This window comes from Ranitomeya variabilis, chromosome 2 (assembly GCF_051348905.1).
Source record: "Ranitomeya variabilis isolate aRanVar5 chromosome 2, aRanVar5.hap1, whole genome shotgun sequence".
Taxonomy (NCBI): Eukaryota; Metazoa; Chordata; class Amphibia; order Anura; family Dendrobatidae; genus Ranitomeya; species Ranitomeya variabilis.
The window spans coordinates 452,331,034-452,357,384 of record NC_135233.1 but is presented as its reverse complement, the minus strand read 5'-3'; the positions used below and the strand labels follow the sequence as shown (position 1 = coordinate 452,357,384).

General features: G+C 42.4%; 1 protein-coding gene across 6 annotated transcripts in view; it reads left to right on the top strand.

Annotated features, from left to right (window-relative positions):
• Positions 1-26,351, top strand: part of RIPOR1 (RHO family interacting cell polarization regulator 1) — a 101,375-nt gene that overhangs the window by 6,011 nt on the left and 69,013 nt on the right. For 2 of the 6 annotated variants that reach the window (XM_077287280.1, XM_077287278.1), the window contains exon 1: positions 19,676-19,820. The exons of 2 other annotated variants lie outside the window; for them this stretch is intronic. In XM_077287280.1, coding sequence (XP_077143395.1) covers positions 19,802-19,820 — 19 coding nt within the window. In that variant the 5' untranslated portion in view covers positions 19,676-19,801. Of the gene's footprint in view, positions 1-19,675; positions 19,821-26,222; positions 26,277-26,351 lie in introns of those variants that run through there. 2 more of the 6 variants (XM_077287282.1, XM_077287279.1) reach the window with 2 other exon arrangements.

The following is a 26,351-nucleotide window of genomic DNA, read 5'->3' as shown; positions in this document are numbered from 1 at the left end:
ACACATTCCTCATCTTGTCTCCATATGTTCGGAAATACTGTTACTCATTACACGTTGGCTGAACCGTGCTGAGATTGTGTCCCATTGCGGACTGCCGTATTTCATACAGTGTCATCATGCTCCAATATATACCGTAAATTTACAGAGATCTATCAGCAGGTTTTTACTATGTAATCTGACAGCATGATGTAGTAGGGACAGAGTCACTGATTCCAGTCATGTGTCACTTACTGGCATGCATGCTGTCATTTTGATACAATCTCCGTTTTCTCTGCTGCAGAGCTAGCGGTGCACTGAATGCTGAGCCTTAAACACCGCCTACATTTCTGATTGGCTACTTTCTGTGTATAAACCCACCCACACCACTAATTGGTTTCTTTATTTGTACACTGTGCATTGGCGGCTTTCAGTTGTGGGGGTGAGGTTGGACTAGAAGGCACCAGGCACCTAGTCCTGTAGTAATGATCCACCAATTTTACTGAAACTGCAACAGAGCTCAGTAAGTGATACATCACTGCAATCAGGGTCTCTGCCCCTACATCATGCTGCTCTTAGATTGTATAAAAGCCTGCTGTTAAATTTCCATTAAGGGACCTCCAGGAGTGAATTGAAATATATATTGGTGTTCGGATAGCTTTTCTTTTGGCTGTATTACCAGGGGCGGACAGGTCAATGGTGCCACCCGTGCAGCTGAACAGGGACCCAAAAGGTAAGGGGGCCATTTCTACTTCCAAAGCAGGTGCAATTTTACACTTTTTAGGAGCTCTAGGGCTGCCAAGGGCACATACTGTATATTGTTTTTGCACAGGGGCCCTTTTCTGTCTGTGTCCGCCAGTGTGTATTACGCCATATATATATATATATATTTTTTATTAAAATGGTCAACCAGGGAGCAAATTTTCCGACAAGGTTTAATGATTATGCATATAGGATTCTTTATATTGAGCCTAGCCATACTATATACACCCTGAATGAATCACTGTTGGGTGAGTCTTTAGTGGAGATTCATCATTCTAGTACTCAATGCCAGTCTGCTGCAGACATATATGATAGCATCATGTAGTCTAGGAGTATTGCAAAATGATTCTACCAATGGCTTTTTATATATTAGTGGTTACCTTTAGTTAATTACTCACCCCATGTTTCACTCTGCAATCTTCATTCCTTCATTCATTTTCTGACCTCCTATTATCCTCCAACGAAGGCCTTAGCCGAAACGCACGTCGGGGTGGATGCCACTCAGCAGGGAGTCTCCTGTTCATCTCCTCCACACACCCCCATTATTGATATTGCCGGGCCACTTTACTGTGGAGACTTTTGCACTTTGTTGCTAAGGATATATGCCACATTGATAGCTATATGCTTCACATTATGTATGTATTTATACAAGTACTGGCATTATACCATCTAATATATAATTGCCTAGAATACTACTTCCTGCAATTTGTGCCAACTTCCGTGGCTTTGTCCGGAGCTAATGTCCGGAGCTAATGTCCGGGGCTAATGTCCGGGGCTAATGTCCGGGGCTAATGTCCGGAGCTAATGTCCGGAGCTAATGTCCGGAGATAAGTGACGTCACCAGTGTCCTACACCCAGGCAGAGCACAGGGGCCCCAGGCAGCATATGGGGCCCCAGGCAGAGCACAGGGGCCCCAGGCAGCATATGGGGCCCCAGGCAGAGCACAGGGGCCCCAGGCAGCCTATGGGGCCCCAGGCAGAGCACAGTGGCCCCAGGCAGAGCACAGGGGCCCCAGGCAGCATATGGGGCCCCAGGCAGAGCACAGGGGCCCCAGGCAGCATATGGGGCCCCAGGCAGAGCACAGTGGCCCCAGGCAGAGCACAGTGGCCCCAGGCAGAACATGGGGCCCCAGGCAGAGCACAGGGACCCCAGGCAGAGCACAGGGGCCCCAGGCAGCATATGAGGCCCCAGGCAGAGCACAGGGGCCCCAGGCAGCATATGGGGCCCCAGGCAGAGCACAGGGGCCCCAGGCAGAGCACAGGGGCCCCAGGCAGAACATGGGGCCCCAGGCAGAGCACAGGGGCCCCAGGCAGAGCACAGGGGCCCCAGGCAGCATATGGGGCCCCAGGCAGAGCACAGTGGCCCCAGGCAGAGCACAGTGGCCCCAGGCAGCATATGGGGCCCCAGGCAGCATATGGGGCCCCAGGCAGAGCACAGTGGTCCCAGGCAGAGCACAGGGGCCCCAGGCAGCTTATGGGGCCCCAGGCAGAGCACAGTGGCCCCAGGCAGAGCACAGTGGCCCCAGGCAGAGCACAGGGGCCCCAGGCAGAGCACAGGGGCCCCAGGCAGCATATGGGGCCCCAGGCAGAGCACAGGGGCCCCAGGCAGCATATGGGGCCCCAGGCAGAGCACACACCAAATCGGAGGCCGAGGGGCCCCGCCAACCAAATCGGAGGCCGAGGGGCCCCGCCAACCAAATCGGAGGCCGAGGAGCCCCGCCCACCAAATCGAAGGCCGAGCGGCCCCGCCCACCAAAGCGGAGGCCGAGGGGCCTGGCCCCGCCCACCACATCGGAGGCCGAGGGGCCCCGCCCACCACATCGGAGGCCGAGGGGCCCCGCCCACCACATCGGAGGCCGAGGGGCCCCGCCCACCACATCGGAGGCCGAGGGGCCCCGCCCACCAAATCGGAGGACGAGGGGCCCCACCTGTGAAAATTTTACTGTGAAAATACCTGATGGGCACACAAGTATGCGCCAGTATGGGTACTAAGAGCTTTTCCACATAATAATGAAATATTTTAAAATGTCATAGAACATACCAATATACATAGTTATTGATACATATTATTTATTATTTACATTATTGTTCTTAAGCAAAGAACCGTTGTTGTGGCATTTGCCACAACACGCAAAGTTGTTGTCTGATGTCTTTCATCACTCCCCTCATAAGCATGTTCATGGATCCTGTGTAACTGTACCTTAAATAACAAGAATTGTCAAGAGCTGGTGAGTGCAGCCATTTTTTGTTCTTTCTTACTATTATTTATTAATTGTATTATTCTTACATTTGAATAAATAAAGTATATATGGATTCTAGACTCCCGATTCTTTAGAATCGGGCTGCCATCTAGTTATACAGGTCCTTCTCAAAAAATTAGCATATAGTGTTAAATTTCATTATTTACCATAATGTAATGATTACAATTAAACTTTCATATATTATAGATTCATTATCCACCAACTGAAATTTGTCAGGTCTTTTATTGTTTTAATACTGATGATTTTGGCCTACAACTCCTGATAACCCAAAAAACCTGTCTCAATAAATTAGCATATTTCAACCGTCCAATCAAATAAAAGTGTTTTTTAATAACAAACAAAAAAACCATCAAATAATAATGTTCAGTTATGCACTCAATACTTGGTCGGGAATCCTTTGGCAGAAATGACTGCTTCAATGCGGCGTGGCATGGAGGCAATCAGCCTGTGACACTGCTGAGATGTTATGGAGGCCCAGGATGCTTCAATAGCGGCCTTAAGCTCATCCAGAGTGTTGGGTCTTGCGTCTCTCAACTTTCTCTTCACAATATCCCACAGATTCTCTATGGGGTTCAGGTCAGGAGAGTTGGCAGGCCAATTGAGCACAGTAATACCATGGTCAGTAAACCATTTACTAGTGGTTTTGGCACTGTGAGCAGGTGCCAGGAAGCATGAAGTGCTCCAAAATCTCCTGATAGCTAGCTGCATTGACCCTGCCCTTGATGAAACACAGTGGACCAACACCAGCAGCTGACATGGCACCCCACACCATCACTGACTGGGTACTTGACACTGGACTTCAGGCATTTTGGCATTTCCTTCTCCCCAGTCTTCCTCCAGACTCTGGCACCTTGATTTCCGAATGACATGCAAAATTTGCTTTCATCAGAAAAAAGTACTTGGGACCACTTAGCAACAGTCCAGTGCTGCTTCTCTGTAGCCCAGGTCAGGCGCTTCTGACGCTGTTTATGGTTCAAAAGTGGCTTTACCTGGGGAATGCGGCACCTGTAGCCCATTTCCTGCACACGCCTGTGCACGGTGGCTCTGGATGTTTCCACACCAGACTCAGTCCACTGCTTCCTCAGGTTCCCCAAGGTCTGGAATCGGTCCTTCTCCACAATCTTCCTCAGGGTCCGGTCACCTCTTCTCGTTGTACAGCGTTTTCTGCCACATTGTTTCCTTCCAACAGACTTACCATTGAGGTGCCTTGATACAGCACTCTGGGAACAGCCTATTTGTTGAGAAATTTCTTTCTGGGTCTTACCCTCTTGCTTGAGGGTGTCAATGATGGCCTTCTTGACATCTGTCAGGTCGCTAGTCTTACCCATGATATGGGTTTTGAGTAATGAACCAGGCAGGGAGTTTTTAAAAGCCTCAGGTATCTTTTGCATGTGTTTAGAGTTAATTAGTTGATTCAGAAGATTAGGGTAATAGGTCGTTTAGAGAACCTTTTCTTGATATGCTAATTTATTGAGACAGGTTTTTTGGGTTATCAGGAGTTGTAGGCCAAAATCATCAGTATTAAAACAATAAAAGACCTGACAAATTTCAGTTGGTGGATAATGAATCTATAATATATGAAAGTTTAATTGTAATCATTACATTATGGTAAATAATGAAATTTAACACTATATGCTAATTTTTTGAGAAGGACCTGTATATAATTGACTAATTGACTCCCCGGCTTTTCACTACACTCTCGGTCTGCTCCCCTTATTTATGTTTTTGTATTTTTGTTAAAATATTCCTGACTATTAATAAAGGTGTGTGTGTGTATGTATAATATATAAAATTATAGCACCATTTATTCCATGGCGCTTTACATGTGAGGAGGGGTATACATAGTAAAGGCAAGTACAATAATCTTAAACAATACAAGTAACTAATATTTTATATAAAATATATATATATATATATATATATATATATATATATATATATATATATTTTATTTTTATTTTTGTTTGCACTGGGTTTTTATGGTTCGTCCGTCCTTTTTGTCTTCCCTCCTGTTGTAAAGTTTGCAGCCTCATCCAAATGTCAGAAATTTCGATTTACTGGAGTGTCTCTCCCAGTAATAAAGGCTGGATGTGAGGCCTGTGTGTATTCTGGCTGCAGTTGTCTTCATTAGCTCATATATTAGCACAGCTTATATCCTGCACTTATTTCCTCTTCATGTATTTTTTTCTCCTTAGGCCTTGTCCACACCTTCAGTATTTATAAGCCAAAACCAGGAGTGGTAAAAAAAATACAGAAGTGGTTTCTATTATACTTTTTCTCTGATTGTTCCACTTCTGATTTTGTCTTACAAATGCTGATGTAAAATACTGACTAAATCCTGATCGTGTGCACGTGACCTTATTTACAGCCTGTTTTCTCTGCCCTCCTTGAGATTGTAGATGCTTTTCCCCCTCTCTATATTGGAAATGTGTACATGTATCATTCCCTGCTGCTGTCTCCATGGCTCATTCAAACCAGCATATAATTGCTTCTTGTGCTGTCCGTGTGAAGGGGGAGAGCAGAAAGAGCCATCAGAATCGGGAGCGCTAATGGATTTAGAACATTTTTTGCAGGACTCTGAGTCTCTGCAGCAGCAAAATTTTAGTCCTCATTAAAAATTTTCTATTTGCAAAGTTGCTTAACTTAAAAATCTGTATGAACTGTACATGACCATTAACGGGAATCTGTCACCAGGTTTATGCGTTACAATTTGAGAGCAGCATTAAAAGTGTTATGTAATTTACTGGGCTTCTTTCTGTAGTTTTGATAGTCAGCGTTGATCTGCTGCAGCTCTGCTAGTCTTCTCAGTGATGGACTCTTAATTGACCTTGTTCTTCCGATGCTGTGCATAGGAAGAAAGTGGCCGATCAATGGTGGTGGGACCGGGGTAAGGGCTGTCCCACACGTCCAGATAATTCCGGTACCGGAATAAATCGGTACCGGAGTTATCCGTGTCCGTGTGCCTGGGAACTCATGTAGGCCATACGTGCGGCACACGTGTGTCGCCCGTATGGCGAGTGGGTACCACACGGAGCGTGTGGTACCCACGCGTGTGGTACCCTGCATCATGCTGAAGCCGCGATTCATATGTTCTGTTCCCTGCAGCAGCGTTTGCTGCAGAGAAAATATGAATAACAGTGTTTAAAATAAAGATGTATGTGTCTGCCGCCCCCCAACCCCCTGTGTGCCCCCCCCCCCCCCCCGCTGTTCTGAAAATACTTACCCGCCTCCCTCGCTGCTTCCTGGTCTGGCCGCGGCTTCTAGTGTATGCGGTCACGTGGGGCCGATCATTTACAGTCATGAATATGTGGCTCCACCTCCCATAGGGGCGGAGCCAACTATTCATGATTGTAAATGAGCGGCCCCACGTGACTGCATACAGTAGAAGGCGCGGGGCAGAGAGGAAGGAGTGACAGCCAACGTGGGAGCGGGTGAGTATTTTCAGGACAGCGGGGGGGCGGCGGACACATAGATCTTTATTTTAAACACTATTATTCATATTTTCTCTGCAGCAAACGCTGCTGCAGGGAACATATGAATCGCGGCTTCAGCACCATGTGGGGGGGACAGCGCTTACTGTAGCGCTGTCTCCTGCACGCACACGGACCCCAGACGGAGAACGTCCGTGTGAGGTCCGTGTTTTACATGGACCCATTGACTCTATTGGGTCCGTGTAATACGTGCGCTCCCACGAACACTGACATGTCTCCGTGTTTGGCACACGGAGACACGGTCCACAAAAAATCAATGACATCTGAACAGATGCATTGATGGGTCTACGTGTGTCAGTGTCTCCGGTACGTGAGGAAACTGTCACCTCACGTACCGGAGCCACTGACGTGTGAAACCGGCCTAAGACGGAGCTCATGAATAATGAGTTGTATATGGCAGGAGCTCTTGCTGAGAGGACTGGCAGAGCTGCAGAAGATAAAACCGCAGCAAGCTGCCCAAAAAGTGAGCCAGTGTTGAAATCGGTGGTCTGTACCCATCCATCAATTAGCTGCTCTGTTCTGATCCTTGATTATGACTCTCCGGATTATACAGTGTGTTGATAGTCAGTTTCTCCCTGCTTTGCTAGGAGATCCTCTGCGTGTGTATACAGGTAGATCTCAGGATCACCAAATCTCATCGTTCGGGAGACTGACCCCGATCATGACCCCTTTGCGTGTAAATTGTCCGTATATTATACTCATCCGCCATAGTTCCTGTTCTCAGCAGAATACTGAATTTTATTTATTTTTTTCTGTCCTTCCGGCATTTCCTGTCTCGAAACTCTTCCATGCCGCATCCTTGACTGATAATGGGCTTTGTTTAGTTTTTTTCTTCTTTAGTGTTTTTTTTTTTTTTTATTGAAATGATGAAAGCTGAATAGACTTTACAGGACAAAGCAATGGTATTCTGCTAAATATGGAATAATCTCTGCACATTGGAGAAACTGAGCGTCCACCAAGGACTGTGCGAAAATTAATTACAGCAGAAAAAAAGAAATCTGTAAGCATCGGGAGAGCAAATTTAAAGGGTTTGTCTGGTAAAAAGAGAGAAAAGGCTCTCATTTGCTTGGATCTGTACAACAACAACAACAACCTCCTCCTGCTCCGTGTTCTGTGCTGGCATCGGAGGCGTCACCACCACGGTTCCAGCAGCTTCAGGACCACTGCGGCCTGTCACTTCAGCAGTGCATTGTAAAAAAAATCAACTAAAGATGTGCTGCTCAATTCACCTGTCTGCTGCGGCCACTCCCATTGGGCTTCGATCTGTAAAAAAAATAAAGGTAATTGATCTCACCTACCTGAATCCAGTGCACGTTGCTTCGTGGTCTGTGCTGAAAAAGGACTCGGATATGTCACCAGCTGTGGGATCTCTGCGGCCACTGATTATTTTACACCCAAAAAAAACTAGTTATACAGATCTAGCTTTTAAAGAAAAAAATAAAAGTTAAAGCTGGAAAGGGATCCTGTCTTGTCCAGTAACGCTATTTACCTGCAGTCATAGGGTTAATCTGCAGGTAAATAATGTTAAAAGGCTACGTTTCTGGAGCAGCAGCTTCAGGGAGAAAATTAAGTTATAGCCGCTCGTTTCCAGTCATTGGGGCTGTTACAGTCACCACTTATTATACAGTGAGAACTCTATAATTACACTCACACTTTGACAGTACGCACACACAGAGCAGGCTGTCAATCAAACTGTCAGCAGTGACTGTAACCGCCCCCAGCATCGCCCCAATGACTGGAAACGAGTGGCTACAGGGAGAATATAAGCTAATTTTCTCCCTGTAGCCACTGCTACAGTAATGCAGCCAGGCAGGATTTTAACCTTACTTACCTGCAGATTAACCCTATATCTGCAGGTAATTAACATTTGTGGACATCAGAGGTTCCCTATTAGACTGAAATATGAACCTGCGATCAATCACTTCAACAGACGTAAGTCTCCAGGAGGAAAATTTTCTCCACAATTTTGAGTTTTGGAAAGGGTTACCTTACTACTGCCAATCGTCCAACGAACGGGCAGAAGTCTTGTTCGTGAAGTGAAATTTATTTTTTAAGAATGCAGAACAATTAGTCTGTGCCGATTGAATGATTTATTGCCGATCGTTCCTTGTTCATCAGAAGTGCGGTTCTCCTGTCTATCCAGGCTGGTAAACAACCGGTGATCGGCTTACTTGGTGGATGTTCAACGACGTGCGTTGGCTACTCTAGATGCACCCTAACATTAGCGTCTCAGGATCTAGGCAGTCAGAAGTAACCTGAGCACTAGATATGATCGCATGGGTCTTGATAGTGTTCCCCATTCCTAGTTTAGGAGTCAAATAATCTGGCAGGTTTAGCAAAGAAAATCGCCACCTTTTTTTTTGCCTGGAAAGTAAGGTGAATGTGTGCTCCGCTACCCCACATCCTTGCATCTGTGCCATTAAGAAGAAGACTTCTACTTTGGGTTCCCATCAAATTGTGAACAGAATTCCTCCTGACTGTGGACCATCGGCAACTTTACTAGGAAGTTCTCTCTTGTTCCGTGACTACAGGATTCACCGTTGGTGTCGACAGTTCTGAATCTGGCCCCAGTGAAGAGCTAGTCGCATGCCGTCAGAGTCCCTAAAAGAGTCCTTTTTTGTTGGACAGGTCAGGCAGGCCAGTGGTTAAACTCCTATACTTTTTTTTTTTTTTTGGATCTCCTGGAAGACTTGATCCGTTCTGGATGGAGAAAACACATCTGTTCTGCAGACTCCATTAAAATTCTCAGAAACACAATTTTTATTTTAGAGTTGTTCTTTTTCAAGTTTCTTATAAAACCTAGTTGCGACCATAGCATGTGAAGAGAGAAGAGACTTCAGATCTTCAATGACTTTCCAGAAAAAAATAGATCTTTTAGGTACAGCCCTATCAATGATTGTTATTTTTCTCAGAAAGCCACAATGTCCTTAAAAAGGATATGCTATAAATGGTTAGTAGATGTAGGTCTCGGGAACAGGACCCTGTCACCCTCTGCTGTCAGTGGACAGGTGGTCTGAAGTCCTACACGTTTGTGATTTTCAAGGACCTCGCCACTGACGGCTGTGTGTGTCGGGTCCATGATCTCGAGATTGGTGGGACCCACATACACTATACATTTTTTATCAACCCCATCTGTAATCATTCTGAGATACCTTTCTTAAGTTTCTTTTGTAGCTAGATAGAACTTTGTGTAGGGATAAGTCCCCATTCCCACATCTGAGTTTCATACACGCATCCTAGCCATGTTTTTTTTTGCCCTTTTGATGCAGATTTGCTCAGTTTTGATCCAATTTTTGTATGAAGCTTTCCTTATCGATTCGCAACAAAACGGACAGAACACAGATGGTATCTGAAATACATCTGTGCCCTTATACTGTAATATGTGATTGTTCTCCTAAAAAAGCTAATATACTATAAATATATACCGTAATCATGAAGGATGAGCTGTCATCTTCATTATAACTGTACGACAGGAGCTGTATAATCATGATCAGTAAGTGTGATAGGCGTTTTTGTTCCATCCTCCCCTCTAGACAACTTTAGTAGTAAAATCCATATAATTTCATCATACATGTAGTTCTGGTGACTGAGATTCAGAAAACATAAAGCCCTGTAAATCATTTGATCAAATGGTCTAGTGGAGAAGAAGGATTTGTTTAAATCATCAAATTTTCATATGGAAAGGGAAAAGGAATAACTTAATAAGGCAATAATAGCTGAAATATACTGGGGCCTAGTTACAGAATGAATTATTAAAATAAATAGTGGGAGTGTTACTTTAATTATAACTGTCCAGTTTACCTGGTCCTCAATGTTTTGTTGAACAAGGTTTTTTTTCCATCTTGGGATAAGGATTAGGATCTGACAAATTGACAACTACACCCAACTTTCAAAGTTTCTGTGACTATGATACTGCTAGTAATTTGGATTACTGGGGCTTATTATAATACCAGGATTGTTGGTTGTGTCATTGGCTGTGTGTAACTGTCATTGGAGCACAGCGACCGTGTAATATATTAACATTGAGTATCATGTGGTATATCATCAGAAAAACACCTATGTTTTTAAGCCCTTGGTGATATGTGCTGTAAATCTATGGCCCTTTTGGCTGTTGCTTAATTTATTTGTATTATTTTTCTATCTTACTATCTATAATAGGGAAAAAAAAACCTGACACTTTAAATTTTCACATTGGTCTCTAGGTTTTATAAGAGACTCATATTTTCTGATCTGTACAGATGACTGTTCAGCTGTCTCATTATCATCACAGACCGGATTATAATGAAAGGTAACCCCTCTATATACAGGAGATAATACAGGTTCCACCATTCACAATAGGTGATATCACAGCTCACCTCCTCCTCCTGTACAATGACTGATAACACCTCTATATACAGTAGCTCACACAGGATCCACCATTCACAATAGGTGAGGTCACAGCTCACCTCCTCCTGTACAATGACTGATAACACCTCTATATACAGTAGATAACACAGGATTCACCATTCACAATAGGTGAGGTCACAGCTCACCTCCTCCTCCTGTACAATGACTGATATCACCTCTATATACAGTAGATAACAGGATCCACTATTCACATCAGGTGATGTCACAGCTCACCTCCTCCTCCTGTAAAATGACTGATAACACTTCTATATACAGTAGATAACACAGGACCCACCATTCACAATAGGTGATGTCACAGCTCACCCCCTCCTGTACAATGACTGATAACACCTCTATATACAGTAGGTATCACAGGAGCCACCATTCACAATAGGTGATGTCACAGCTCACCTCCTCCTCCTGTACAATGACTGACAACACTTTTATATACAGTAGATAACACAGGATCCACCATTCACAATAGGTAATGTCACAGCTCACCTCCTCCTCCTGTACAATGACTGATAACACCTCTATATACAGTAGATAACACAGGACCCACCATTCACAATAGGTAATGTCACAGTTCACCTCCTCCTCCTGTACAATGACTGATAACACCTCTATATACAGTAGATAACACAGGACCCACCATTCACAATAGGTGATGTCACAGCTCACCTCCTCCTGTACAATGACTGATAACACCTCTATATACAGTAGATAACACAGGACCCACCATTCACAATAGGTGATGTCACAGCTCACCTCCTCCTCCTTCTGTACAACGACTTTGCCCAGATTAGAGCATGCTCAGATAACGATTCTGTGCAAAATGAAGGTCCAGAGTCAGTTTTTTGCTGGTAAAGTCTATGTGCAGAATGGGAAGTAGGAGTCTAGTATTGGGCCTAGTCTCCAGTGTGAAAATCGTAGTATATTTTTTTCTTCAATACCGTTCATGACCTGAAAAAAAAACAAAAGGTTTTGAAAACACATTTATTATAAAAGCCTTTTCTTCCAGGAGTGCATTTACCTCTACGTATTTCGACTCTAGCAAACCAGTAGAAAAAATTGTTTTTCCTTGGCTCTTTCTTTTCACAAAGGTTTGGAGGAGGCAGGAGCACAGAGTCTTCTATCAAACTACAAATGATAAAACTCGGAGCGCCCACGCCGGTAGTGTCGTAGGTGTTGATAATGGGGATCTTTGTTCTTTCAAGGCTGCTTTTACTTGTCTGAATATGACAGAAGATCCTCCAGGATCCTCTAGAATGTTTGACGCAATCTCCGAGCTGAAAGTTTTGCTGGAGAACCTTCTTCCTCGTAGGAAATCAAATTGTGTAACTTCTCTCGGTCCATTCATTGTGGCTTCTGTCCATCGAGGGAGAGGTGCGGCGATAAAGGCGGATATATTGCGCACGTTCATGAGTGGCATCCTTGGTGTCTTCCCAATTTACTCTGTATTTTCGGTCTTGAGAAGTCCATGATTCTAGAAGAATTATTATTGTATCTTGCTATCCCAATTGTAGAGATAATTTGGTATTCTTCTTTGTTCGCTTGACTATTCAGTTCAGTTGCCTATTGCAAATTTTACCCAATTAAGCAGTCTTGACAACACAGGTTACCGGTCTCGTGAGCAATGAGTTCAGCTCTTACAAGCTCTTTACTATAGAGCTTGTAGGCGCTTCTCTGAAGTTGACCGGATCACTAATTCTAGCCAGATTCAGTACTACCCTAAATTCTTAGTTTTAGATGGTTCTTTTATTTTTCTTTTAAATATAACATTTTACATGACAGAATACTTTTAACTTGCGGATTTTTGTTTAGTTTCCATAGGTCTGTTTTTTTGGATTTTTTTTTTTTTTTGATAATACCAATACCCCACTTCCACAGCAGAGCAGTGTGCACAGAGACTAGTACAGCTCCATAATGCCATATATACATACGGAGATGTTCTCTCCTAGAGGTGACGCTTATAACCTGAAATACCAGAATCATGGGGCTTGTTATTTCAGGTCCTGAGACTGTTGGATGGGCTGCCATAACGGTGGACCGAAAAGTGCCCATATTGTGTATGTTTGAAACGGACCATATGTGCTACTCCATGCTTAAAAATAAAGCATAAGCTTGGCTGTATTCACACTACCGTTATTTTAATTATTCCTATTTATCATTATGTTAGTAATGAATGCCATGACAACCCTTATTTCAGTGTTGAATGGTAAGTGTCTGTAGGCTTCTACATATGGCAGCAGTAGTCTGGTACGGCTGTGTCGGCGCTCGTCTCCCCATAAAAATGACGCCTTTTTTGTACAGATCGGATGAGCCAGTCATGAGAAATCTAGTGTAGAAGCCGTATGCAAATCAGGCTGGAAGTGCACTGGGGGAAGAAGCAATCAAGGCACAGACACGCCCCCAGTGCACTTCCAGCCTGATTTGCATACGGCTTCTACACTAGATTTCTCATGACTGGCACATCGGATCTCTGCAATAAAGGTGACATTTTTATCGGGACACGAGCAGCTATGCAGCCATAACACGAACTCTATATATAAAATCCTGCTGACTGGTTCCTTTTAGGTTTTTTAACCCAGTGTTCACTTAGTTAGCTCTTCTGTCTTCCAGCTGTGAACAGTTTATCGTGTTCTTCTCACTGAGTCACCATGATGCTCTTCCTCTTTCTCCTTCTGCCATAAATGGCTCTCGGGCTATTTATAATTTTTCCCTTGATGCTCCGACTATCTGCGCGGTCCGGCCAGTTTGAGGATTCTTTCACACGTACCGGTTTGATACAGTTTTTAGAGTCGCAGCCAGAGCAGATGGAAGAGACGGCTGCAAGCATAGGAACCATGGGCTGCATAATAAAAAAAAAAAAAAAAAGTATATAAATTCCTTTTGAGATGGTGCTAGATTAAGAAATAGCCTTACTTGTGCTTGGTGATCGCCTGCAGCGCCTGTGCCGATGGTTACCGCTCTCCTCTGGTCTGTGCTCCTTGGTTCCATACTTGACACGTCCACAAATGTCTGCTCAGGGTGATTGGCAAATGTTACTGGCTTCAAAGTAAAGCGTAAAATGTAATCCCAAAAGAAGGGAAGCAATGAAGCCAAAATATAGTAACATAAACAATTTTAGATTAGAATCATTTAGAACAATGAAGCAAAGTTTTTTTTGTTTGGTTTTTTTTTAAGTAAAGAATGAGTTTTCTAAAAAATTTTGCAACCAATCAAATTTTTAAAAATCTTGTAATAGAGTTAAAGGGAGTGTGTGGCCTCTGAAAACTCCTATTCCCAAGTGCAGTTTTGAGGGGCGGGGGGGAGTAAACAGGCTTAGCTTTTCTCACCGATCCCAGGTCCAGGGCTGAGATTCCACCGCTGCTCCCGATGTCTTGTGATCTGCAGCGTTGAGCGGTTTGTGTTGTCTACTTGGGCAGAGCCAAAGAGATTAGTTATTGGCTGCAGCGCTGTGCAACAGACACCTGGAGGAGAGGTGGAGACTCTGTGCTGGACCCGGGGAGAGTGAGTAATGCCCTAACACTTTTTTTTTATTTTTTTATAAAATATGAGTTTTCTGAATCTGGAAAAGTCCCATTAGCGCATGGCATCTGATGCGATATGCCATTGACCGTCGGCTCCAGCTCTGTTTCGAGCATGAGCCTAGTGTCAGTGCTCTGTGCTCCGATCTTTTGGTGTGGAGGAGACGGAGAAAGAAATTTCTCCATCTCCTCCATTGCCGGCGTCCGCGGGAATCGCACTGCATTCAGGTGACACCGCACTCCAGTCCCATGCCAGGATAATCTGCTAGAACGCACCGCTCTCGCTGTGAGTTCGGCAAAATTATGGGAGCGAAAAAATTATCGATCGTAAAGGAAAACAATCTTTGCTCAAGGCGAGACGAGATTTTTTTTATTTAATGATAACACAGGTCAACAAAAAAAAAATTTTTTTTCTGGTGTCCAAAATATTTTAATGAATTTGGGGTATTTTTGGGGTGCTGATTCTAAATATGCTATCAGTTTTGCCAGATTGGCTCAAGTTTTTGAGATTTTTGGTATCTTATTTATAGCACTTGTTGGTAAATGCGACGCATCATCTCATTAATTTCTTTGGATTAGTACTTGAACTGAGCAGTTCTCAATATAGTTTTGTGTTAATTAGTGTTCTAAAAGTTTGTTCATAGCTTGATTTTTGCACTAACTTTATGTTGTTGTCTGTTTTCCAGTGAAAAGCATGAACTCATCAAGAAGAAGTTGTCTTAACGATCCAGACTCATTCTGTTACATTTGTGGTGAATACACACTGCCAAAACATAGAAGAAACATAACAGACTTCGTAAAAAAAAGTGTATTTTGCCTATTTTGGGGTTATGCTTGGGGACCAAGACAAGTTTTGGGCACCACACATAGTGTGCAAAGCATGTATCGAATTATTACGAAAATGGAGCAAAGGACAAAGAAAAAGCTTCAAATTTGGTGTTCCAATGGTGTGGAGAGAGCCAAAAAATCATCATGATGACTGTTATTTCTGGTAAACACAGGTACAGGCACATCTTCACAATGAGGGACAGGCCTTCTTGCAGATTCCATGTTACTCCCATTTTTGTTTCTTATGCTTATTGAATCCTTGCACTTGCACTGCACAGAAATAACAGTCATCATGATGATTTTTTGGCTCTCTCCACACCATTGGAACACCAAATTTGAAGCTTTTTCTTTGTCCTTTGCTCCATTTTCGTAATAATTCGATACATGCTTTGCACACTATGTGTGGTGCCCAAAACTTGTCTTGGTCCCCAAGCCTATACCCAAAATAGGCAAAATACACTTTTTTTACGAAGTCTGTTATGTTTCTTCTATGTTTTGGCAGTGTGTATTCACCACAAATGTAACAGAATGAGTCTGGATCGTTAAGACAACTTCTTCTTGATGAGTTCATGCTTTTCACTGGAAAACAGACAACAACATAAAGTTAGTGCAAAAATCAAGCTATGAACAAACTTTTAGAACACTAATTAACACAAAACTATATTGAGAACTGCTCAGTTCAAGTACTAATCCAAAGAAATTAATGAGATGATGCGTCGCATTTACCAACAAGTGCTATAAATAAGATACCAAAAATCTCAAAAACTTGAGCCAATCTGGCAAAACTGATGACATATTCAGAATCAGCACCCCAAAAATACCCTAAATTCGATGAAATTTCTTTGGCACCAAAAATGCTGTTGACCAGTGTAATCAGGCAAAGAAATAATTTACCAACTATCGTTTAATTGCTGAACCTTCATTCCCATAAAATCTGTCTACATAGGGGATTTAAAGTTCTGCATAAAAAAAAAAATAAATGCTTAAGCCACTATGGGGATACATTAGAAAAATATTGACAGTGGGATCTAATTTAAAGAGGTCCTGTCACCAGGTCTAAAGTGTCCACTTTTTTCTCTTTTTATTTTGGCTGCTTCCCTGAGTATTCCATTTTTAACTTGTTTTTTTGAATCCTTTATATGGTTCCAGAGATGCCAAGCTTTTTATTTAGTGTTAATTTTTAATGGTCTACCTAGGGGGCGTGACTCACAAGGTAATTATGCATAACAGCTGTAGACACGCCCCTGAAGAACCATGAGCCCCACCTACTTGATAAAGACTATAAAAAATGAACACTAAATGAAAAAGCCTATTTCGCTGTAATTGTACTACAGATTAAATTAAAAGTTAAATGTGGAATTACCCAGGGGAGCAGCGGGAATAAACGAAGAGCCAAAGCTGGACTTTTCACCTGGTGACTGGTCCTCTTTAAGAAATGCAATAGAAAAATGGTCAGATAACCCCCTTTTAGGACAACCCCAGAGGAGGGTGGGACTAGATTGGATGCGTTTAAGACAACAGGATGTGCACGTACGTTTTGCTGCAGGAGCTTTCCCATAGTATCGGACCACACAGGCTAGCCATTATCGAGCCTTTGATACATATGTCCCTGATCAGCTGTTCTCCCACTTTTTGTAGGTACTAACCACCAAATACCAGGAACAGCCCTCAAGATCTGTCACTTTGCACATGTTCTGAGTGAGTCGTCTAAACATCACAATTTGGTCCTTGTCAGTTGCTCAGTCCTTGCGCTAATTATTTTAGCTTCTGACGATCAAGAACTGACTGTTCACGCCTGCCTAATTTTACAGTACAGTGAAAATGTTTTAGGCAGGTGTGAAAAAAATGGGGCACAGTAAGAACGCTTTCAAGAATAAAAACAAGCCACTAATTTCTATCTGTTAAAATTCTAAGTGAGTGAACAAAAGTGAAAACTAAAGCCTCAATATTTGGTGATGGCCCTTTACCTTCTGCAGTTCTTCAAGGTCATTTGTATTTGCACATAGTTTTTGAAGCAAGGGGATTGTGCCAAACATCTTGGAGAACTGACCCCAGATCTTCTGTAGATGTCCCTTGTACAAATCCTTCTGTGTCTTTGTGTGAGCCCAGACAGACTGGATGATGTGAGATCAGGGCTCTGCGGGGGCCGGCTCATCACTTCCAGGACTCATTGTTCCTAATGACATTGGCTGGATGTTTGGGATTGTTGTTTTGCTCCAGAATTAATTTGTAGCCTCCATGATGGTATTACATGTTGGATAAGTATCTGCCTGTATTTCTCAGCATTCAGAATCCTGACATCTGTAGCAGCCATTATGGACGTGACTGATTAGGTGTAACTATTGACCACCAATCGTTCATCCACCAACCTACTTATATAAAATGTATTTGACCACCTTTAGCCTCATGGGAAGTTTCTAAAGCACAATCACAAAGAAAACCTCAATGAATTCCAGACACATCAACTCCATCTTATGCAATTTTTTTTAATTTATTTATTTTCTACCCTTTCTCACCCAGTCTTGGGTTTCAGATGGGAGTCGTGCTGCCTAGATTCCTTTTTTTTTTTTTGTTTGTTTATTTTGCAGCCATCACGACACCCCTGTGCACATTTTGGGAGGAGCACCATCTAAAAGTGTTCATAAAGAGTTTGGTGAGGAGCGGGAGACGTGTCTGGGTATTGGGGGATTTTTTTATTCATTTTTAACTTAAATGCAATATATTTTGGGCCAAAAATCAGTGTTGCAGTTGGGTTTCAATAAAACATTTTGCACGGTTTTGCTTTTACAGGACCTTTGTTTCCTTTCGCATTCAACATTTTTTTTTTTTACATGCTCATTAATCGACTGAGAGGAGCTCAGAAAAAGACAAAGAAAGGAGGCGTCACAAGAGTCTCCTGTTGTGCGGTCAGAACGGGCTCGCTGATGGATTCTCAGTTATCTCATTCTGCAGCCGACACGAGACATGCATTTTACCAGGTTCTGTTTTAAAGAGGACCTGTCAGAAACTTTGGGGTAGGGTAGTAAAACACAAGCTCAAAGCCACCTTCCTGACCACAATTAGATATGAGGCCAGTGATTGGCTGCAGCGTTCACGTGAGGTTACCTATGGAGTGGCGTCACTAAACCTTTCTGGGCATTTTGTAACAATGGTGCAAATCGATTCTCAAGAGCCGGACCGGCGACCACGGCTCTAATCTGTGGTCATCCCCCAAGAGCCCTGCGTACCAACTCCGTGAATCCATGGTGCTAATTTTGATTAATTGACCTGGTGCCACGTTGCATATGCGTCACACTACAACGACGACCTCACGCTTGGCTTACTAATCAAAAGGACTGCCACTAATGTCATCAGGTAAGAGGCGGTTCTCAAGGCTCCCGTCAGGCAGCTCCAGAATACTGACAAGGTCGCTGTACCGGACCCTGCAAATCGCCATTTTTTTTTTCTTCCATTTACTGCAAACATCGATTTTTTTAATTTTTTTTTAATACATTTTTTTCCAAAAAAGTTGTGCATTTGTTCATAAACATTTGATAAAAAGTCATCCGAAATGGAAAATTTTTGCTCATAAGGAACATGGGGTCAGTCAATGTGCACAGAAATGTCTAGCCATTTTTTATTTTTATTTTTCTTGTACGGGTTGTAACATTTGTGGTTGAAGACTATATGTATAGCATGTATTTTTGTTTTTGTTTTTTTACTCTTTTGCCTATAACTTTTTCTTTTTTTTTCCTCGATTTTCAATCATTCATGTAATAAGATGCAACACTCCCGTATTATGACTCCTAACATTATACTAATGCAGCCTATGACATCCTCTCTTAAAGGGGTTGTCTCATGAAGTGCATTGAGGGCATATCCTTAGCACATCACTGATCGTCGGATGGCGGCCAGAACAGGATTACGGGATGCTCGTTTCGAAGCTAGGTTCCGGTTCTAAAAATGGAACGCACGTGTATCGGACATTTATAGGTGTATTCTATCTCGTCAGATGGCCCATGTAATCATAGGAGGTCTTTATCAGACTCCCGGTTGCGTCCTTGCCTTCGCCATTCTGTTGTGTATGGCATGTAACGCATCCTGACCACCGCATGAGTTTATGGCACAGAAAAGGATCTTTTTTTTGTTTGTTTGTTTTTTAGAAAATGTGCCAAATTTACTTCCATTTTTTTTTCTGGATAAAAGGAATGTTCTAGTACATGTATAAGAACGTTCCTATGATCCACCATTCTAAATGCCTTTATTTATTTTTTTTCCTATTGCTCGGCACCTGACCTTCCCATTTTTCTGCTCCTGTGCATAGCGTTCCTACTTTAGAGTTTGACAGTCCAGCTGTCGTCTCCCTCCCCGACTATTTTGCTGCAAATCAGGATTTGACTCATCATGAAAAGGGTGATGTCAGATAGTTTGGCAGGGGAAGTTTAGGGAGGAAACCTGCCTGGCCCTTTCCTGCCTCGGACTTGCTGGACCTGACTCTCCCGCAGATCTGAAGGTCTGGAAGCTGCCTGGATCACTGGGGCAGATGAGGGCATCCGATATATTGATTTCTGCCTGACGCCAGCAGCAACATGAGCGGCAATCTGCAAGGTAATGGGCTCTTATTCTTTACAACGGGGGCTTACTGCCGGAGCGAGCGTCCATTGGGGCGCTGGTGATGGAGAAAGGATCGTGATGTATTTGTCCTTTACATTGTACATGTTGAAGTATTGTTCACAGCGCTTTATGATTTTGTGCACGCATCTAAAAAAAAAAAATGTTTTTTGTTTTTTGTCATTGAAGCTTTATTAATGGCATTACGTAGAGTTAGCGAAAAATGATGTGCCGCTATCTGCTTCATCTCATTCACATCTAAAGGACACCGGTATCCTTTATTTTTAATATTGAAAAGGTATCCAGACCCCCTGCACTGTTCCACGTTTTTTTCACATTATGGACTTGCCTTGGTAAGTTTGTAGTTGTGCTATTATACTCCTTCCATTTTTGGCTGATGGATTGAACAGAGCTCAGGCTACTTTTTTTTTTTTTATAATCAAACTCTGCTCTACAACTTTATCCTTGACCTGTCCGGTGTGTTCCTTTTTATTTTCATAATGCTGTTTGATTTCTAATATTCTCAAACAAACCTCTGAGGTTTTCACAGAACAGTTGTAGTTCTACTGAGAATAAATTACAGGTGGACTTAATTTACGGTACTAATTATGTGACTTCTGGAGGCAATTGGTCACTCAGGATTTTCTTTAGGGGTATAAGACAACAGGGGGGCTGAATACAAATGCTTGTCACAATTTTCAAATTTATGTTTTTAAATATTTAGAAAACCTTGTACCATTTCCTCTACACTTTATAAATACTTGCTACCATAAAGGAAAGTTTACATTTGTGGAGGTAAGGTGAAAAAAAATGTGGACAAGTATGAATACTTTTTCAAGGCACTGTAGCATGGAAATTCTTTCTGTAAATTTTCATTGTGACGTTTTGCAATACATGGGGTGAAATCCATTACAAAATTCGTAGACATGCTGCAGAAAATTGGCACCTGCAGGTAGCCTTGGGCCACAGTGTTGTAGCACTGTCTACCTTTTGTATATTTATACTGTGTATGTGTAGTTTTCCTTTTGGCTATCATCACTTACCATTCTTGCAGTGCTGGCCACAGTTGGACTATAAATGATAGTCGTAGTACATGTCGGTGTAGACTAGCGGCCATATTAGTCTTTTAGTCTATTGGCTGTTACTAAGAGAAGAGCCCTACTTCTCAACCGCAGTTCTTCTATGCTGGTAGACATTTTTGTTTTAAAGTCTTAAAGGGGACCTATCACCATGTAAAAATTGTCTAGTTTTTGCTCTTATTTTATTCCCATTGCTCCACTGAATTTTTTACTTTTTGTTTTTTTTTCAATCCGCCATACGGTTCTATAGATACAAGCTTTTTTATTTAGCTTTAATTTTTATGGACTTTTTCAAAGGGGGCGTGGTTCACAGGGTAATTATGCAGAGCAGTCTAAAGCCACACCCCCTTACAAAGATAACAAGCCTCATATCTCTGGAACCGTATGGCGGATTTAAAGAATAACAAAAACAAAATACTCGGGAATGACAGGAATAAAATAATGGCAAAACTGCAAACTGTTTTGACTCGGTGAAAAGTGCTCTTTAAAGGATAAACCAAAGGTAGACATGCAACTGTTGCCAAATAATTATTGGCACAGCTTTATTTATTAAATGATGCCATGGACCGACAGATCTTTACAGCAACTTCTCCACATTGACAAAATGCAGGGTCAATTAATGGTGGATTATAAAGGAGGCGATTCAGCTATATTATGGGATTACTATAGATTTATTTTTAAAGGGTTTGTCCCCTAAAGACAACCCTTTTCCTTGTGCTCAATGTCTTAGAGGGGAATCCTGCTCTTGGGACTCCCCTGTTGGAGCCAGATTGTCCGCCTCAGCCCCTCATTGACTTGGGGATAGTGGGAGACGCATCAGATGTAGCAATGTTAATGTTTCTCAAGGGAGTGGTCTGCAAAAACTCCCAGTTATAAACAGATGTCGGAAGCAGATTAAACACTACAAGTATGGGAAGACTGGGGAGGGGACCGTAGGAAATTAAGCAATTTACACAGAGGTTCAGGGTCCTGTGTTCTATGAATGACTGTAGTTATGTGACATATTCTCAGAAAAATGAGTTTACAAAGATCTTTACAATTATACCTATAAATATGTTTCTTACAGGGCGGTGCCATAAATGTCCTAAGTGGATATCCTCTTTCAGGTGCCGATCAGATTAATAAAAGATTCCATGAAATTTACATTTTATTCATTGAATTCCCCTGTGGGTTGTTCTGTTCTGTGATTGTCAGTCTTCCCTGTATGACTATGCTTGGAGAGACAGCTGTCAATCACTACTAGGACCGCCCACTGGAGCCTTATACATACAAACATCAAGGATTTTAATGAGTAAAATGCAAATTATAATGAATCTTTCCTAACAATCCTATATATCATTCTGCTCAGCTTCTCCTTCTCTATTCCGTGCTGTCCACAGGTCAGTCTCCAGGTGCAACATGACAGGTTCACGTTAAGGCCATCACAGCCATGGTACTATATGTTGGAGCAATGTCGTAGTCCACTTTCCATCTGCTTCCCAGCGATGATCTGCAAGGTTCCTCCTGAATCTTGCTAAGGCATGTGGGGTTACCCAGTGCATTTCCATAGGTTCCTACTATTACTTCCCTGGACCTGCAGCCTGTCAACACTCTCATGATGGACATGTCCCCTCCAACCTCTATCCCTCCAATTCGCACCCTGGCCTTAGTTCACTGATGCTCCCCTGGTGGACAAATGCTAAGTCTGAAGAGTCACACAGGCAAAATGTAGGTCACCGTGGCACCAAGCCAAATGTGGATTATTGATACAAACCCCTTAAGGTTCTCCGTGCACCATGGTGACTTAATCATTCCCCCCCCCCCCCCCTCCATTTTTTTACTCTCCCAAAACTATTTCTTCCCTTTCCTCCTACATCCTCATTAGTCTCCCTTCGTGCCTGTACGGCGTCCTGGACCCCATTACCAAGGACCCAGCATGGCCACTCCACCGAAGATCGGGAACACATTAGCTCTTTTTAGGCTGTCTGTGACGTTAAAGCAATAGTTTGCATTCCCTGGAAACCCCTTTAATTCTACAGCAAGAGCACATGTACATTGAATTATATACAAACACGGAGGAGCACAGGACAGTGGAACATATTTTATTATTCCTAGACATTGTAAAAACAATGAAAATGACCAAGTTCCTAAAATAAAATATGTCCAGTCACTTATGCAAGAGGAGAGATTTATGCCCCTTACAGATCTCCTCTTTGGCACAAGCCTTTCTCTGATTACAGTACTTAGGATATTTAAAGGTGTTGTCCACAACAACCAGGATAGGTAAAAAAAAAATTCATTGGTGGGGATCTAGCACCCGGTACCTCCTTTAAACAGCTGTTCTTTGCTCCGTTATTGGCTGGGATGTAAGTGTTTTCACGGAGCAGAACAGGGCAGCTGCAAACATTCTTTAGCAGCCGCTGCTGAGTACTGAAGTTTATCTCCCATTCAAGTGAGTACCGGTTCAGATATCGGCTGATTGGTGGGATGTACTGGGTGTTAGAACCCCACTGATCTCCTAACGATAGGTTATCAATATCTCTGTCCCAGATATCCCTTTAAAATATATATTTGACTCCCTTTATCACTTTAGTTTTCTTTTTGAGCTGAGATGTATTTCTATTTGACGCCCATTGAAAAACAGCTTAAAGAGGACCTTTCATTGGCCTTTTTTTTTTTTTTCTTTCTTTCTGCTTTTAATCCAATTTTCTCTTTCAATTGTTGTTGTTGTTCCACTGATTCCGGAACAGTTTTTCTTTTTCTTCTGTGCCCCTCCGTTCCAAAGTTATGTCCCCTAGAAATAATGATGCAAACTTTTCTCTTTACCTAACTAGGCATATACCACAGAAGTTCTGTGTGGGCGTTTGCTTTTTCTGTAATGCTGGCCAATCAAAACAAGGACACACCCAAAGAAGGTCTGTGGTATACGCCTAGTTGATTTAAAGGGAAAATTTGCATCTTTGTTTCCAAGGGACATAACTTTGAAACGGAGGGGCAAAGAAGAAAATGAAAAACTGTTCCGGAATCAGTGGAACAGCGGCAATTGGAGGAGGTATTCAGCTTAAATTTAAAAAATCTAGTGAAAGGCCCCCTTTAAGTTTTTTCTTCCAACAAAGGTGAAAATCCTTTAAAAAAATATTCTAAATACAATAGAAATTTCATGTTGGAATAAAAGTACTTGTGGCCAATGGATGGCTTGTTGTTAGTGGGATCATGGAAAGCAATTAAAATGTTATTACTCTGTTCCGACAATTATATAAGAATGCAAATGCCGGGTGAACAAATCCACATACGGCTGTTTCTCATTACCAAAATGAAGAATAGCAATGTAGACATTTGTGTGTATACTGCAAATTGGATTTTCAGCATAATGCCATGACAGTCATGGTTCTGTACAGGAGTGGTACACCAGGACGGGCATAACAAACTACACCCTCTCATCAGTTGGTTAAACGGATTCCTAGAAGAAGTGTCCATCCCATATAGCTTATAATGGTAACTAAAGGGAACCTGTCACCTCCAGAAGCACTAAGTACCTGGAGATGTAGGGTTCATTTAGGAGTAAATACCATTTATACTCTGTATAGCTGGCTTAATGCAGCAGAGGCTAAAGGGAGAAACTGAACTTCTATCCTCCCTGTAGCTGCCGACCAATTAGTCACTCCTCACTGTCTAGTTAGCTCGATGTAATCACTCCCTGGCACATTAACAGCCTACTTTGTGGCCATGAGGCCTACCAACCGCCTCTGACCTTGCGACATATGAATAAGATCCTATTAGCAGAGGGATTTTCAGAAGTGTCATGGAATTTACCTTCTTTACCAACCTAATATTTTCTTCTCCATGTTATGGGAATTGGACTTTATCTGTTCCACAGAGTCAGATTATTATTTAAGATGCTCCATTGGGAAAACAGAGTGTTTCCGTTCATTCTTTGTAGGACTCGCCCGGCCTTTCCTTTTCCTGTTCTCTGACTCTGTAGCGATTTCGTGGCTGTCTGGTTACTGCAGCACACATGGACATCTGTAGATTTAGATTAAATATTCACACACAAGCCCGGTATTTATTTCAGTTTTATGTATATAAAGCTTAATTGATTGTGTAATTAAATATTTTACTTTCGTGCTTCAATTCATCGCTCCCTTTATGATCCATTTGTCCTCGGTGAATGAATCTTTTCTTTGGTAGACCACCACTGAATCTAAAAGCTGATGAAGTCTTAGATCTCCCCCAAATCACTCCAATCAGTTGCTAGTATTTTTATTTTATTATTTTTGGGTTTTCATAACTATTTTAAACATTAGCAATTATGTTTTTATTTGCAAGAAAGGTCCTAATTTTGCCAAGCCCTGGAGAAGTTCATGATAACTTGGACTTAAATTGGACCTTTAATTTGCTCAAAAAAAGTGCCTGAAATACCTTATAAAATTTCCTGAGCTCCCCTTGTTGTGCCAGTTTTTTCCGTTTTGCTCTGCATCGCTCCATTACGCAGATCTTCACTTTTTTTTTCTTTTCTGGAGCGCAGCATGTGAAATCTCTGCTTGCAGACCGACTGGACATTTTTTTCTTCTTTTAGGGGAGTTCACTTTTGTACCCCTCCCAGAAGCTGCCAATCACATCTCCGTGGTGTCTAGGACTACTAGATTATCTGCCAGGCTGTGATTGGCCGCATCTGAAAGGGAAGGGTGAAAGCGCTTGTTCCTGGAGAAGATGCTGAAAAACGGCCTTGTTGAACTACAATCAGAGATTTCACATGCTGTGCTCCAAAAGCAACAAATGTGATAATCTCTGCAGTGGAGTGACACAGCTCAAAACGGAAAAAAAACAGCGGAATCTGGGGAGATCAGGGATTTTACAAGGTATTTAACTTTTTTACCAAGTGACAAGCCCTCTTTAAAGGGTGTTGTCCTACTTTACAACATACTTACTGGGCCCAGGGTGGCTTATTAAAAAAAATATATATAATGTGTGTGCATATATATACACACATACGCACCCACACACTACCTAATATGTTGCTAAGTCCACTTCATCCAGATTTTTTTTTCATGCTCTTCTTCATTTTACTTGTTTCCTCCTGAGTTGTTCCCCGCTACAGAATATGTTGGCGACGTGTACCGTAATTATGGGCTATTGTTTTCGATAACCACTAGGTAGCCGTGGACTTGCAATCTTTTAGTACCAGTTAGTGACTCAAACCACTGCAAACCAGGAATGTGAGGAATGTGGATGAGAGGTCTGTAAGGAGACTGGGAGTGCGATTCCTTATCTGCTTTGTAAGTGGGATTAAAGCCCAGTCTCTGAGAATCTCCTTCTTTATTTGCCCTCTGCACACTCGGATGGATACTGCCGTATGCTGCGCCGGGGCTGTGGGATGAGGCGTTACTGCTTATGGGTAAGGTACCGGTCTCCAAAGAAAACTAGGACGTAGTACTGAAGTCTGTGCGGAACTTGGAATTGATCAGAAAGT